The following is a 16,012-nucleotide window of genomic DNA, read 5'->3' as shown; positions in this document are numbered from 1 at the left end:
CAGAGGCTGTAGCAGGTTCAGTCTTACAGCTAAAAGTTACAGATATCATATGAAACTAGAGAACCGAATGAATCCATTGGTACCAATGGTAGCTTGTTGGAAGGGAAGCTAAATAATGCTCCTAATTTAGGCTACATTTTGGTGAGGGAAAACTGTCATGGGCATTTTCAAAGGGGTTATTTGACCTCTGACCTCAAGATACATATGAATAAAAAATAGGTTCTATGGGTACCCATGAGTCTCCCCTTTACAGACATGCCCACTTTGGGCACACATTTGCCCTTGAGCAAGGCACCAAACCCCCAACTGCTCGGGGCGCCTGTCAGGGGGCAGCCCACTCGCTCTGACATCTCTCCATTAATGCATGTATATAGGTCCTGTTTGTGCATGTTTGTGTATTTTGGGCCTGTGTGTTCTATGTACTGTGTATAACAACAGAGTGAAACATTTTTATTTCCCCTCGGGGATCAATAAAGTGCCTTTCTTCTTCTTCTTCTTCTTCTTCAAATAGTATCAACCCCAAAATTGCTGCAACAACTTATGAGACATAACAGAGCATGGGGATGACCATCATATACTTCAATCATAATGTTCTAAGCCTTTATATACTTTAAACATTTATTTAAATTAGATAATTTATTAATTCATGTCTATTTCTGATTTATGACTAGAACAACTTGACATACAGTGCTTTGCATCTCAAATCAATCTTCAGGTTCCCAGCTTTCAGATGATGTATATCACTTCTATGTGACATCTACTGTTGACCTGCTATCTGAAAATGACATATACAGGTCTGTTGTGGTTCTCAGAGGGTTAAACTCCACTTACATGTATTAGTTTATATAAATAAACAAAGCGTTACCAGGATGTCTGAGACTGCAACAGAGTTGTCTGTGTAGATACAGAGCTTGCTGGCAGTCAGATGGACAGTCTCTCTCATCTTGGAGGACAGGAACATGCAGACAGCCCCTAACAGCTGCAGGTTGGACCTCTCAACGGGGAACCGGCTCAGGTAACAGTCCAGGTAGTGCACCGCCTGAGGGAACACCTCCTCCTCACACCTCTGCTCCTCACACACCTGAACAACAGAAGAGCCATACAGTCAGCTATGTGGAGAGATACTATAAGATAACGTTACTGACTGATGATGTGCATACCTGAAACATCCACACCGCCAGGATCCTCCTCATGTAGGGCTGGATGTCCGTCTGGACTCTCCCGGAGTGAGCCGCCGGCCGGCAGCTCTTCTCCTGGGCCGTCAGGTTGATCAGTGTTCTCCGGTCTCCGGTCACCGGGGCGTCGCGGCCCGCCCGGAGCACCACATCCCGCCCGTTATCACCGTCATCTATACTCTGAAGCTGCCCATCCTCACTAAGATCCATTCGACGAAGTTAGATTAAGAAAGTAATCAATAATGGCTTCGATTAATCATTAAAGTATCAATAAACCGTTAAACCAGCTAGCGGCCGTTATTTTCAGTTAGTCAGCTAACGTTAGCTAGCTATGCTAACTCTCCTGTAACGTTCACTGCCGCCTCGTTTTAAAGCAACCTTCAATATAGCACCTCTATAACGCCTAAACTAACCTATAACGCCTAAACTAACCTATAACGCCTAAACTAACCTATAACACCTAACCTAACCTATAACACCTAACCTAACCTATAACACCTAACCTAACCTATAACGCCTAAACTAACCTGTAACACCTAACCTAACCTATAACGCCTAAACTAACCTATAACACCTAACCTAACCTATAACACCTAACCTAACCTATAACGCCTAAACTAACCTGTAACACCTAACCTAACCTATAACACCTAAACTAACCTAACCTAACCTAACCTATAACGCCTAAACTAACCTAACCTAACCTAACCTGTAACACCTAACCTAACCTATAACACCTAACCTAACCTATAACACCTAACCTAACCTATAACGCCTAAACTAACCTGTAACACCTAACCTAACCTATAACGCCTAAACTAACCTATAACACCTAACCTAACCTATAACACCTAACCTAACCTATAACGCCTAAACTAACCTGTAACACCTAACCTAACCTATAACACCTAAACTAACCTAACCTAACCTAACCTATAACGCCTAAACTAACCTAACCTAACCTGTAACACCTAACCTAACCTATAACACCTAACCTAACCTATAACACCTAAACTAACCTATAACGCCTAAACTAACCTATAACACCTAACCTAACCTATAACACCTAACCTAACCTATAACACCTAACCTAACCTATAACGCCTAAACTAACCTGTAACACCTAACCTAACCTATAACGCCTAAACTAACCTATAACGCCTAAACTAACCTATAACACCTAACCTAACCTATAACACCTAACCTAACCTATAACACCTAACCTAACCTATAACACCTAACCTAACCTATAACGCCTAAACTAACCTATAACACCTAACCTAACCTATAACGCCTAAACTAACCTGTAACACCTAACCTAACCTATAACACCTAAACTAACCTAACCTAACCTAACCTATAACGCCTAAACTAACCTAACCTAACCTAACCTAACCTGTAACACCTAACCTAACCTATAACACCTAACCTAACCTATAACACCTAAACTAACCTATAACACCTAACCTAACCTATAACACCTAACCTAACCTATAACGCCTAAACTAACCTAAACTAACCTATAACACCTAAACTAACCTATAACGCCTAAACTAACCTATAACGCCTAAACTAACCTATAACGCCTAACCTAACCTATAACGCCTAAACTAACCTATAACGCATAAACTAACCTATAACGCCTAAACTAACCTATAACGCCTAAACTAACCTATAACGCCTAACCTAACCTATAACGCCTAAACTAACCTATAACGCCTAACCTAACCTATAACGCCTAAACTAACCTATAACGCATAAACTAACCTATAACACCTAACCTAACCTATAACGCCTAAACTAACCTATAACACCTAACCTAACCTATAACGCCTAAACTAACCTATAACGCATAAACTAACCTATAACACCTAACCTAACCTATAACACCTAACCTAACCTATAACACCTAACCTAACCTATAACACCTAACCTAACCTATAACGCCTAAACTAACCTATCTTATAACGCCTAAACTAACCTATAACGCCTAAACTAACCTATAACGCCTAAACTAACCTATCTTATAACGCCTAAACTAACCTATAACGCCTAAACTAACCTATAACGCATAAACTAACCTATAACACCTAACCTAACCTATAACGCCTAAACTAACCTATAACGCCTAAACTAACCTATAACACCTAACCTAACCTATAACGCCTAAACTAACCTATAACACCTAAGTTAACCTATAACACCTAACCTAACCTATAACACCTAACCTAACCTGTAACACCTAACCTAACCTATAACACCTAACCTAACCTATAACACCTAACCTAACCTATAACGCCTAAACTAACCTATAACACCTAAGTTAACCTATAACACCTAACCTAACCTATAACACCTAACCTAACCTATAACGCCTAAACTAACCTATCTTATAACGCCTAACCTAACCTATAACGCCTAAACTAACCTATAACACCTAACCTAACCTATAACACCTAACCTAACCTATAACACCTAAACTAACCTATAACGCCTAAACTAACCTAAAACACCTAACCTAACCTATAACGCCTAAACTAACCTATAACACCTAAACTAACCTATAACACCTAACCTAACCTATAACACCTAACCTAACCTATAACGCCTAACCTAACCTATAACACCTAACCTAACCTATAACGCCTAAACTAACCTATAACACCTAACCTAACCTATAACAGGCTACACTTGGTGAGAGATGCGCTTTTTTGAAACAAATTTTATATATTTCATATGACGGAGTATTAGGGCCACATTGAGGAAAAAAAATCGGAGATTTTGAGAATAAAGTCATAACTTTACGAGAAAAAAGTCGTAATATTACGAGAATAAAGTTGTAAATTTACGAGAAAAAAAGACGTAATATTACGAGAATAAAGTTGTAAATTTACAAGAAAAGAAGACGTAATATTACGAGAATAAAGTTGTAAATTTACGAGAAAAAGTCGTATTATTACGAGAATAAAGTTGTAATATTACGAGAATAACGTCGTAATTTTACGAGAAAAAAGTTGTAATATTACGAGAATAAAGTTGTAATTTTACGAGAAAAAAGTCCTTATATTACGAGAATAAAGTCAGAAATTTACGAGAAAAAAAGACTTTATTCTCGTAATATTACGACTTTTATATTACCAGAAAAAAGTCCATTACGAAATCCTCGTAATAAAATCTCAGATTTCAAAAATCAAAAGTAAACCTATTGACTATTTGCTAAATATTTTTGCCATTATTGTTTAATATTAGTATGATTTTTATTTTATTACTAATTTAAAAATGTTTGTGTATTCAGTGGATGAATGAGTCTGATACTCTTCAACATTTCAACACATAAAACAGAAAAATTGACAGGTCAGAGAAGGTTAAATATGTTCCAGAAAAACTTGTTAAAACAACAGTATCAAATTGTATTTCCTATTTGAAGATAAGATACCAAGGCAAGTAAAGTGAATGTTTTGAAAATCAGGCTGCAAATACAGTCTTTTACCATCCATCTTATGTATCACTTAAAGGTCCATTGTGTACGATTTGGTGGCATCTAGTGGTGTGGTTTCAGATTGCAGCCAACTGAGTACTCCTCCACGGTCAGTGTATCTTTTGGTCATTCGGTTTTCTTTTTACAAACGGATATTAAAAAACTAAAAATTAGTGGTTATTTGATTTTTGTTTTAAAATAAAAAAATAATACTGAAATACAAGGCGTCTTTCTTTATCAGGGTCAAAAAGGGATGAACTAAACTTAAAAAGTTTTTTTTTCATATTCTGCGACCCGAAGTTGCCATTTACAAAGTAAGAGCGCATATGAGGACGGTGCTGTGACATGTCTTCTTCCCTGAGACACACTCTCAGTGTTTCAAAAAACTACGTACTGATCCATGTCCATCACCTTCAGTTACACCGCAGCACCGTGCTTCTTTTTCTCTCATATAGCACCGTACTCATACGCACTCTTACTTTGTAAACTGCAACTTCCGGTCGCAGAAGATGAAAAAACGGGCGACTTTTTTCATTTCTGTCTTTTTGTGATTTTATTTTTTGTTTTTAGAAATAGAAAATGAAAATCAACCGTTTCTTTAAGTTAATGTAACGAGAGCCACTGAGTGCAAAACCGTGGTAAAGCTGTTCGCCTCGCTCAGAGGCCGTCCTTACCATAATAACCCTACTTTAGGAGCAACGGAAGTCAGACGGCGGTACCATGGTTTTCCACTCTTACATTACCGCAGTTTCACAAGCGCGTTGGAGAACTACGGTGGCCTTCAGGTAACGTAAAAACATGAAAGGCTCTCTCTGGAGCCAGTGTTTGGTTTGTCCGTTCTGGGCTACTGTAGAAACATGGCAGAGCAATGTGGTAGACTCCCTGAAGAGGACCCGCTCTCTATGTTGATATGAAGGGCTCATTGTAAGCAAACGAAAACAAAACGATTCTTAGTTTCAGATGATTATGAAATATTTCATTGTTGCTAATAGATCCCCGACACAGTTCCTTTAAACAGTTGACAACATAAAATGGAGAAAAAAACATGCTCCCCGACCAACTTTTTAAGGATTCAGTTTGTTTTTAATCCAAAATTGTTGCTTCAAAACAGCAAAGTTACTTTTTATCAAATGAACACAAATACCAGTCCTTGTATTCCCAAGCAATCACTGCCCTGCAACTGCGGGAAAATAGCTCAGAGATTCCCGATATGAAATTACAACATTTTAAATGTGCAAACTCCTCCAAGCAGGGAACAGAATGATGGCTCCTGAGACACTGTAATGAGACACTGCCATCTTTGAAACTGTCCTTTCGTGTGTCAGGAAGAATAATGAAGTTAGATTTAACACAATTTTCTTCATGCTGAAGAAGCCATGAATCATTTGCATCAGAGGAGAAGGAGGAAGCGCCAGACCAGACTGAGCCCTCAGTCCATCTCAACTGTAACAGGTAGCCCGATTTCAAGATCCCTCGACTCCGAGTTTTGCAGTTCTCTGCGAATCTCTGCAGAGATCACAGGGTGTGTTTGTATCTTGAGCAGCTCCAGCAGTGCGGTCTTCTGTTCAGAGGGCAGGTCAGCCTTGTAGCGCTGGGCCATGGTGAGTAAACTCTGATGCCACAGCACAGGAAGCACACGTTTTTCACTGCGGAAGGACAGGAAGTGCGCCACCAAGGCATCTAGGACACGGAAAGGCAGGGCGTATTTCTTGTCCAGCAAGAGGCGGAGGAAAATGCTGTTGGCGCCGTTGTACTCCATCTCTGCCAACTTAAGCATTGCAGCGCTGAAAGATGAGAACGGTTTTGCATGTTATGCGACCTCCTGTGTTATGCAACTTTGACTTTGCTTATCCACACAATATAAAGCATTCAAGAACAACTGGCTGGATCCTACAGCTAATGATACGATGCTGACATCTGTCTGCAGGTGTGTGTGTATCAGAGAAAGGAAACATTACCTGGAGTGGAGCACAGGGATTGAGCACTTTGTGAGTATGCTACCGATGATGATGGCTTCCCTCAGAGTACACGTCCCAGATTCACAAAGAGGAATCAGGATACCTGTGTGACAGAAGAGGCACAAATATTAAAAGAGTATTCCAGCACTTCCATAAAATGTGGGGAACCTGCGAAAGACAGATGCAGCAGAGGTCGACTCTTAGTCCTTAGTAAAGGGACTAAACTGGTTAAAGGTGCAGTGTGTAGGATTTGGTGGTATCCAGCGGTGAAGTTGCAAATTGCAACCAACTGAAACTTCCATGTGCCATGCATTTAGGAGAACTACTGGCCGACGCGAAAAACGTGAAAATATGAATGGCCCTATCTAGAGCCAGTGTTTGGTTTGTCTGTTCTGGGCTACTGTAGAAACATGGCGGTGCAACATGCCGGACTCCGTGAAGAGGACTTGCTCCCATGTAGATATGAAGGGCTCATTCAAAGCTAACGAAAACACAACTATTCTTATTTTCAGGTGATTAAACATTACAGAAAACATACTTATTAATTATCTTATATTCCATTTCTGCTAATAGATCCCCCTAAATGTCACATATTGTTCTTTTAATATAAACTTTTACAGGTACTGCATTCACATATCAATAGCTGTTCTGCTCACAATAAGCTATTCTGATTCAATAGCACACAGTCAAGACTGATACTAATTTGAATACCTGTAGAATTTTTTAATTAACTGAAATAGCTATTCCATTGTGCCATGATGACATTATATTACGTGTGACAATGTATTGCACGCAACATATTAAACTTAATAATTGCCCAAGGTATAATTCTGTTTGTCAACGTGATCAACAAAATCCTAATGGATATATTATGTTTTGAAAAACAATGATGCAACACATTAATTCAGAGCCTCCAGGTTCATTGATCAAATGGAAAAAAATACAATTAACTCCTGTAATCAATTTCATTAATCACATACTTAATTTGTTCAGTAAATTAAATGAACCTTGGTAATATAAGAATTAATGGAAAATGCTAATCACTAGTGGTCAGTTCTCTCATTTACACTGTGTGTGGTTTACAGTTCAGCGTATTTGTGAGCAACACTGCCACCTAGTGGTGCTGCCTCATACTGGTGGTTTTGTAATTATAGGTCACGGGATGTTTGAACGACAGTAGTTCCATTAAACTGGGACGGTTTGTAAACACAAGACCGACAGGATTGAAGAAAAAAATCCCTCAACAATCATTGTCTGAATTTGACCCAATTAAATTTGAGTGTGTTAATTACTGAGCTTCCAGAACCAATGGTGTTATTTACCCTGTGGACACCAGCTAACCTCCGTCAGTGTCCTCAGAATAAAATTTCTAAATTTAGTGCTGAAATTAGAAACGTGACACGTCCCAGAAAGATATATTCTCTTCTATGCAACAAGCAGTCAAATCCTCTCTTCCATTCACTTTACCCACTTTGTATTTTCAAGGGTCACGTGACGAGAGCTTAGTGCAGCATGAACTGAGCATTTAAAGGACCAGTGTGTAACAATTAGGGAGACCTAGTGGCAGAAATGTAATAAAATATTAATAAGTATGTTTTATTTTGGGTATAATCACCTGAAAATAAGAATCGTTTTCGTTACCATAGAATGAGCCCTTCATATCTACATAGGGAGCGGGTCCTCTTCACGGAGTCCGCCATGTTGCACCACCATGTTTCTACAGTAGCCCAGAACGGACAAACCAAACACTGTTAACTTTTCCTGCTTGGGCCGGTGTCTATAACATTACTCGTTCCCGTCGTCGCCGCCGCTCTCGCTCACTTCAACACTCACTTACCACATACACTAAGCACTCTACTCTTACAACAACTGGGTCTATAGTTTAGTGTTTGGTCTAAAAAACATCAGAAAACTGTGAAAAAATGTCCATCACAATATCTTAGAGTCCATGGTGATGTCATCAAGCATCTTTTTTTTAAATAGGTTCAAAACCCAAAGATAGAGTTTTTTAAAAAGTATGAAGATAGGTAAGCAAATGTTCATGTTTTAGAAGCTGGAACCAAAAAATTGACGAATAGAAATAGTTGAAAAATAGTTTCCACAAAATTTTCTGACGATCGATAATCAATTAATCCACAATCGTTCCAGCTCTGATATCAATCTTCTCCCCTCAGTCTTAAAAAAGAAAATGAATATCCATTAAAATGGTCATACCTTGCAGCTTTTCCCCCCGCTCTCTCTCTGCTCAGCCTAGACCTATATGACCAAGATGACCCATATACTTTTAGTAATCATTCCACTCTCCATTTTTTGTGTCTCTCTTTATTTTTTGTATCCTTGTTTTCTTGATTGTTTTTAATTTTGTAGTAAATCATTTTTCTTATGTTATTCTTGTTTTTTCATTCTCTTTGTTCTTCATGACTTGTTGATAATCCTATATTTTGTCAGGATGCAGGTGTATTGATATTGAATCATATATCACTGCCCAATGTTATGTTGTGTGTAAGAACACTGAAATAAATAGATCGCGAAATGGTCTCACCTTTAAACCATGCTCCTGGTTTGAACAAGGCCTTCTTCAGAGCGCTATAGAGATGAAAGTTGAGTTTCTTGTACTCCGCAATATCATCCCGTACTCGGGGCAGCAGCACCAAGTTGTAAAACCTCTGGGCCATTCGCTCTTTCAGATTGGACGAGAAGATTCTATAACAAAAGCATGGGAAAAAAAACAACTTAAATTGTACCATGTTGAAATATGTGCAGTAAAAACGATAACTCGCTCAGTGTAAAGCCAAACACAAACCAACCTTGTAGCTTGATACATGGCAGCTGCTGTCCAGGTCTCAGGCTCAGTCAAATAAAGAATCTGCTCCCAGTTTGAGAGTGCTGGGACTATTTTAAAAGCCTTTGGCAATTTCCCGCTGCGATACCTTGACAGAACCTGAATCAAAAGAACAGGAATGATCATTTAACTGCTCACTAGGAGAGATCTTCACATTTACTAAATGGACACTTGCCTCATTTTAAGACGTAACTCACCTTATTGACACCTTTGTACACTTCAATTACCCTTGGGTCGAGTTGGGGCATTGGACGCCCTGACACCTCTGACATCACTGTCCCTACCTCAGTCTGCTTCTCTGTAATCTTCTCCATGATAATATCAGCTAAGGTCCGTCTACAAGGAACACAAAGAGAACACACAGGTAAGCACTCAAAGTAGAAATTCAGCTTGTTGTGTGTGTCATTTAAATTCAAACTCCACGGCCACTTTCAAGATAGAGCCAGGATTATGTTGCATCTTGCCTCATCGGAGGGTTTTTATTCATGAACATCTCCATGGCCTTCTCGTCATCAGGATCAACGGTGACTTCGGTCTCACACACGACATCGCCATCGTCATCAGGACCTGCTGCTCCCAGCGCTGGCCACTCCTCATCGGAGTCTGCATCCTGAGTGTCAGGCCCTAGATTTGATTAACAAGACAAAGATGGTCATTAAGATACTCACTCCAGCAGTGTACTGTTTAAGATATGCACTTCATAGTTAAGTGATGTTGCTTAATGATCTGAAGTAGATTTACACCATCAAACATATTCAATATGAACACTATACAATGGATTTGTGTGATGTAGTGTTGTCAAAAATATCACAGTATCGATTCTGAATATTGGAAATCGTTTCCATTCGAATTTTCCGCTCACTGCCTCTTATACTGTATATATATGTTCTAATATGCACTTGTACAAAGTATTTCCTTTTATTATTGTAATATAACTAATTCTTTTTAATGGAGCTTCCCAGCAAAAAGTATTACTCACGATTGTACTTGTATAACCGGCGTGACAATAAACATCTGGAATCTTGAATCTTCCACAATATCAATACATGGATACCAGCTGTCTTTCTGCTCTCTCTTCTCTCCAACAGTGAGTTGACATGCACACTATTTATCTTTTAATACAAATCTAAAATTTGATGCCCCCAATGTTGTGTCAATTTGTTCCTGTGGTGTCGGAAATGGTATCGTATATCAATATTTTTCAAGGTATTGTATCAAAGTTAGAAATTCCAGTTTTGTGACAACACTAGTTTGATGTGTCAAGGTTTTTCCTTTAATAAAATATTCTTGATTTATTTGTTTCCTTCACCAATTCCATGTAGTATATTTTTTTAGTAAGCACTGTATAATTAATTTTGAACATGTAAAAATACAAATTACTCACAAGAGTGTGTCCCATTAATTAAATCCTCAATAAGTGTGCCTATATGGATGGACACTTTAAAGTAGAGTAGTCCTGTCACACCAGAATCTTATTGTTTATACATTTAATATTATGGTGTATATAAAAAATAATATAGAGTATTCTTTATTTAATTTACCTGTGGTCTTGATAGAGCCTTGGTGACACATTCACACATATTGAAAGATTGTTTTCCTCTAATCAAACGAGCATTTAGTGAAATTATTAGCACAATCACCCAGACTAAGCCTAAAAAATAAAAAACATCAACTGACTAACTGTTAAATACTTGAAATTCAAATATCTCTAACTTGAATGCATTCATGTAACTTATTGAAGAGGACAGATCTTCAACATTACCGAGAACAGTGACTGGTGCTTTCTTCTTCTCCGGTGCCAGGCCATATTCCGTCTGAAGCTCCTCTTGCTGAATTCGTGCCTGTTGTAAGATCTTCCTCGACAGGCGCTCGTCCACGTAGTTGTCCTCGTTTTCTGGCCGGCTGTCTCTGCTCTTCACCCGGCCTCGGGCTCGCATGGTGTCCGCCTGGAGGATCTGCTCAGCAAGCGGCACCGCCACCGCTCCTCCTCCGCTCGGCTCTCCTCCTCCTCCTCCTTTGGACTTCTTCACTTTCGGCATCGCTGTTTGACGGGGAGATTTAGCTTCAATAGTTGAGTTTTGTTTGGCTGCATGTGCTGCCAAAACGTTTAGATTTAACAAGTACTGTAAACAGTTGCTTGTTCAACACGTGCTGCGGATGTCCATTTCAAAAGAGGAAGTGACGTAATTTACGTCATGTAACTCCTTTATAACCTAGCAAGATTGTAGAGTTATGTTTTTCTTATTAATTTCATTTTAATTCTCGCGAAGTTCCACATTCACAAGTGTAAATTTACCAAAAAAAAAGCCAAATTTCTTTGTTTTTTTTAAAGAAATGGAATTATATCTGTCAACAATTTCTTCCTCACAAAACAAAAAAAGCAATGAAAACAATGAATGTATGCAATATCTTTAATGTTTTTAAGGGAAATTATTGTCATACACTTTTTTTATTATTATTTATTTATTTATTTATTTTATTTTTTTTAATTTTATGTTGGTTTTGTTTAATTTTTGTTGTCCTTTTATGTTTGGCACAGCTCTTTGTTTATGTTTTCGCTATGCTTCTTCTGTATGTAAATGTTTTTAATGTTTTCTGCTGTTACTATGATACTGTCATTTTGAAATAATAATAAAACAAAAAAAAAAAGAATGTAGAGTTACATTAGCTGTTTTTTTTATATATTAAACTATTTTATTATCGACGCTATGTGAATATCATGAATTATCAATAATATTTATTTGCAGTTTAAAAATCTTAAATACTTTTATTTAACTTCACCGGAAGTCTCACTTTTCACCCGGAAGTAAAAATGCTGCACCGAAAAACAAGAAAACAGTTGGAGGCAAAGCATCATCAATGGGGGTCACTTGGTGAGATGATTACATTATGGTTTTAGCTATATTTAAAATTATAACAATGTTAGGAACACTATTTACTTAATTTACATATATATTAATCATCTCGCCTCAATCATGGCACGTAATACTTTGTTATAGTTGTTAATATGTTGCATCGCTCACTCTCATCCACACGATGTGTTTCTGATAACCTCACATGCACACAACAGCTAAAAAAAGCTCTATATTACGCTGGTGTTTTGTAACATAACGTGGTTCTTTGTGTGTCCTGCAGTGTTTGCCATGTGCCTGTGACAGAAGGGAAGAGTGTGCAGCAGACAGTGGACGTCCTGCACAGGAAACTGGAGCAGCTGGGTGCTGTGAAGCAGGGCAACTTCTGTGTAGACTGTGAGACATACCATGCAACAGGAAATATCCCCGGTAATATTTAATCAAATGCCTTTTTTCTTTGAGCATCAGATTTAACGCAATCGTTCTGATAAATTGTCTAAGAACATTAGAAAACAGTACATCTTAATATTACAGTCAGGGAATGAAATTAGCATCTGCCACCTGCCAAATACAGGGTAAACATTTCAGGTCACCTGCCACCATGGCAGACAGGTTTTCCTTATATTAAGAAATATTATTTTTAAAAAGCAATTCTAAAGCCTAAATTAAATATTAATTTATACTACTTATATAATATAAGGTTATACGATATATTCCAAAATCCTATGGTCTGGGTACCGCTGACTCAGTGTTTACTATTTTAAAGCGTTCTACCTATATTTCAGAAGTGGCAGACAAAAGAAATTGAGTGGCTGGTAGAAATCTTTAGTGACCTGCCAATGGGGCAGGTGAGGAAAAAGGTTAATTTCAGACCCTGATTACAGTTCAGTAACATTACTCGCACCCTCATGGTACTTAAGACGGATAGGGAATATTCCTGCGATTAAGTATTGCACTTCCATAAAGTCTAAGCAGCTGAAGCCAAGATATCCTGACTTTTAAGTCCATAATATTGCTCCAAAAACCCTGGAAATCTCACGTCTTTCAAAGTCCTTATCATCAATTTGTAATGCAGGGTTTACCTTACAAATTTTGTAGTCTCAAGTCTAAACCAAGTTAACCCTGATGACATCATCAGGGTTATTTTCTCTTCAGAAAGCCCCCTCCAGAGCCACAGAGGATGCAAGACAAATGTATAAAATAGATGGTGTGCTAATATCAATACCAAAATGAAATAATAATCCCTTAAATGCGAAGATCCTGAATTCAAGAATTTAACCTTGATGGCATATATGTGTAAGAAATAGTAAAAGAATGTTTTTTCACTGTCTTATAGTATTAGTATTGTTGTAACAAATATTTTACTGTAGACTGCTTTAAACAGTAAGTCATTGGTTCCCATTTGTCCCGACCCTGCAGCGTTAATTATCTGCTCCTCATGCTCTTAAAACAAAAACACACACCTAGCTTCCAGAGCAAATACAGGGCGCCGTGGATTCCCTCTTTATTTTGACTTCAGTATTGTTTTTGCGTGTATATTCGGGGGGTCGTGAGTCCTTCTTGATTTTAAGGGGTGTAAGACAACTTTTTTTTTTTTAAATATACTGCCTATATCCAGTGTTGGAAACTAATGTTTTTGTCCACCTGCCATTGTGGCAGCCACTCGATAAATTACCATTGTTTGGCTGGTGAGTGAAGCAAATCTAGCAGTCACTTGCATATTTTACCAGCATTTGGCTGTTGGCTGGTGCTAATTTCCAACCCTGCCTATTTCACAGCATTTAATTCATTTCTGTGAAGAAAAATAAATAAAATTGTTATTTTTATACACTGAATTTGTCAACAAAAAAAAAGATGCCCATTAAGTATGTATGACTGTTAAAATAATAATAATAAAATAAACATATTAGACAGATAATGGTATTAAAAGTTCCTAAAAATAACAGAAAAACTCATCTCTAATGCAATATTTACAGGAAATAATCTGCTCAAAATGTATCCATATCGCTCGTTTTACACAAGCTTCTTGCAGTTATTGCGTTCACTATTTGGTTAATTGTACAGTTTATCAGTTGTATTGTACTGTAATGTACTTAGTCAGGGGTCGTCGGTTTACTCAATATAGAAAACGGGTCCCTTAAGGAAAAAGGTTGCAAAGTGAAAATATTTAAGTGTCAATACTTCCAAATTGTACATAAATACAGTACTGGATTGAATAAACTTCTTTACTTGACACCTCTGACAGTAGTGTTTCCCGTCTGTTACAGGTCAGCCCACCAAGCTCTTATACGTGATGCACAACTCTGAAACTCCCCTGAGCTGCATGGGTCTGTTTGAAGGCGGACCCTGCATGGTAGCCGACGCAAACTTTGACGTCCTCATGGTGAAGCTAAAAAGTCACTTCCAAAATGCCAAGGGGCACAAGGTGGAGTGTCGTGGCACTAGATTCCGCTACTGTGACTTCTTGATAAAAGTTGGTACTGTGACAATGGGCTCCAGTGCCAGAGGGATATCAGTAGAGGTATGTAGTTACATGAGTATCGGTGAGAGTGGAAACACATTTCCCCACTGTGACTGCATTAACTCTTTGTGTGTTCCCTCAGGTGGAGTACTGTCCCTGTGTGGTTCCAGGTGACTGCTGGAATCTCACTAAGGAGTTCATGCAGTCCTTTCTTGGCTCCAGCACCCCCGACCTGCCGTCTGTGTTCGCTGCCAAGCCTGAAGGACTCTTCGCACCATCAGACTGCGTTGACACCATGACTCAGTACCTGGAGTTGTTCAACAAACTTCGTAAACAGCAAATCCAAGGAACTAATGTGCGTTGAGTTGTCAGTGGCAATGGAGAGAACTTTTGTATAGATGTCGCTTTAATTCTGGTCCTATGGATCAGCATGTTTTCCAGACATTTTTCAAAGTCTGAGCTTTCAACTTTGCATTACACCTTCCTTTTTGATGAAAGCATCTTGTATTAAAGAGAAACAGAAGATAGAATCTGTGTTTCTGACCAAGTCTACTGTGATGATCCTTTTATAATCATACTCATACTTCAAATGTCCTCTTGGTGGGGTTGTAATCTTCTCTAGAGACATTTTTGCTGAACATAAAATTACACATAATTGATAGTTTTCTATTGGTTTATCTTATTAGATTTCCTATAATGGGTGGTGGCTAAAGGCTTATTATGTTTAATTAGTTGATAACGTTTTGAACAGGATAAACTTTATTGAAGTATGCACAAGGATGTCTCTGTGTATCTGTGCAGAGACCTGCTGATCTCAGTTCACTGATGGTGTATATTCAATAGACTTTTTCATGGTAGAGACTTTGACTTGTAGAAATAAAATACAGGTAACATAAATTAGGTCTCTGTTCAGTTTAAATTGCCTGTTAAGCCATACTAGTGATCAGCATGCACAATACAGAGGTGTTACTAATAACACCAATAATGACTGATGGCGAAATAGAATTGAGCAAACATTCATTTTATTATTTACACTTGTGCTTTTCCTACTATGACATATCAAAATGTCTATCATGAAAAATAATGAGAAAGATGTCTAATTAGGCAAAATAAATGAAAGCATCTACAGTAAGGGGATGAATCATGGATGTGTAGTAGTAGTAGACCCCCGCATCGGAACCCATGCAGGAAAAGCGCTACCGGAGAGGCCAGACACACCGCCACCCAACGGTAAAGATCAGATTCA

General features: G+C 38.2%; 2 protein-coding genes across 3 annotated transcripts; one reads left to right on the top strand and one right to left on the bottom strand.

Moving 5' to 3' along the window:
- Positions 1-889: 889 nt before the first annotated feature.
- med20 (mediator complex subunit 20) lies at positions 890-15,427 on the top strand. 2 transcript variants are annotated; one of them, XM_074635037.1, is made up of 4 exons: positions 890-1,015; positions 12,589-12,734; positions 14,573-14,826; positions 14,909-15,427. In XM_074635037.1, exons 1-4 carry the CDS (start codon positions 960-962, stop codon positions 15,128-15,130), a joined length of 678 nt encoding a protein of 225 aa, XP_074491138.1. In that variant the 5' UTR covers positions 890-959; the 3' UTR covers positions 15,131-15,427. The 2 variants fall into 2 exon arrangements, with proteins under 2 accessions (XP_074491138.1, XP_074491145.1); XM_074635044.1 differs by lacking the exon at positions 890-1,015 and adding an exon at positions 12,187-12,326.
- On the bottom strand, positions 5,715-11,639 carry bysl (bystin-like). Its single transcript, XM_074635021.1, has 7 exons — positions 11,216-11,639; positions 9,918-10,077; positions 9,651-9,789; positions 9,419-9,552; positions 9,154-9,314; positions 6,612-6,714; positions 5,715-6,437 (listed from the first exon to the last, which is right to left on the bottom strand). The coding sequence occupies exons 1-7, from the start codon at positions 11,490-11,492 to the stop codon at positions 6,083-6,085; spliced, it is 1,329 nt and encodes a 442-aa protein (XP_074491122.1). The 5' UTR covers positions 11,493-11,639; the 3' UTR covers positions 5,715-6,082.
- Positions 15,428-16,012: the final 585 nt, after the last annotated feature.

This window comes from Sebastes fasciatus, chromosome 1 (assembly GCF_043250625.1).
Source record: "Sebastes fasciatus isolate fSebFas1 chromosome 1, fSebFas1.pri, whole genome shotgun sequence".
Taxonomy (NCBI): Eukaryota; Metazoa; Chordata; class Actinopteri; order Perciformes; family Sebastidae; genus Sebastes; species Sebastes fasciatus.
Note: the sequence above shows the minus strand (reverse complement) of the source record. Positions and strands in the feature narration are given on the sequence as shown.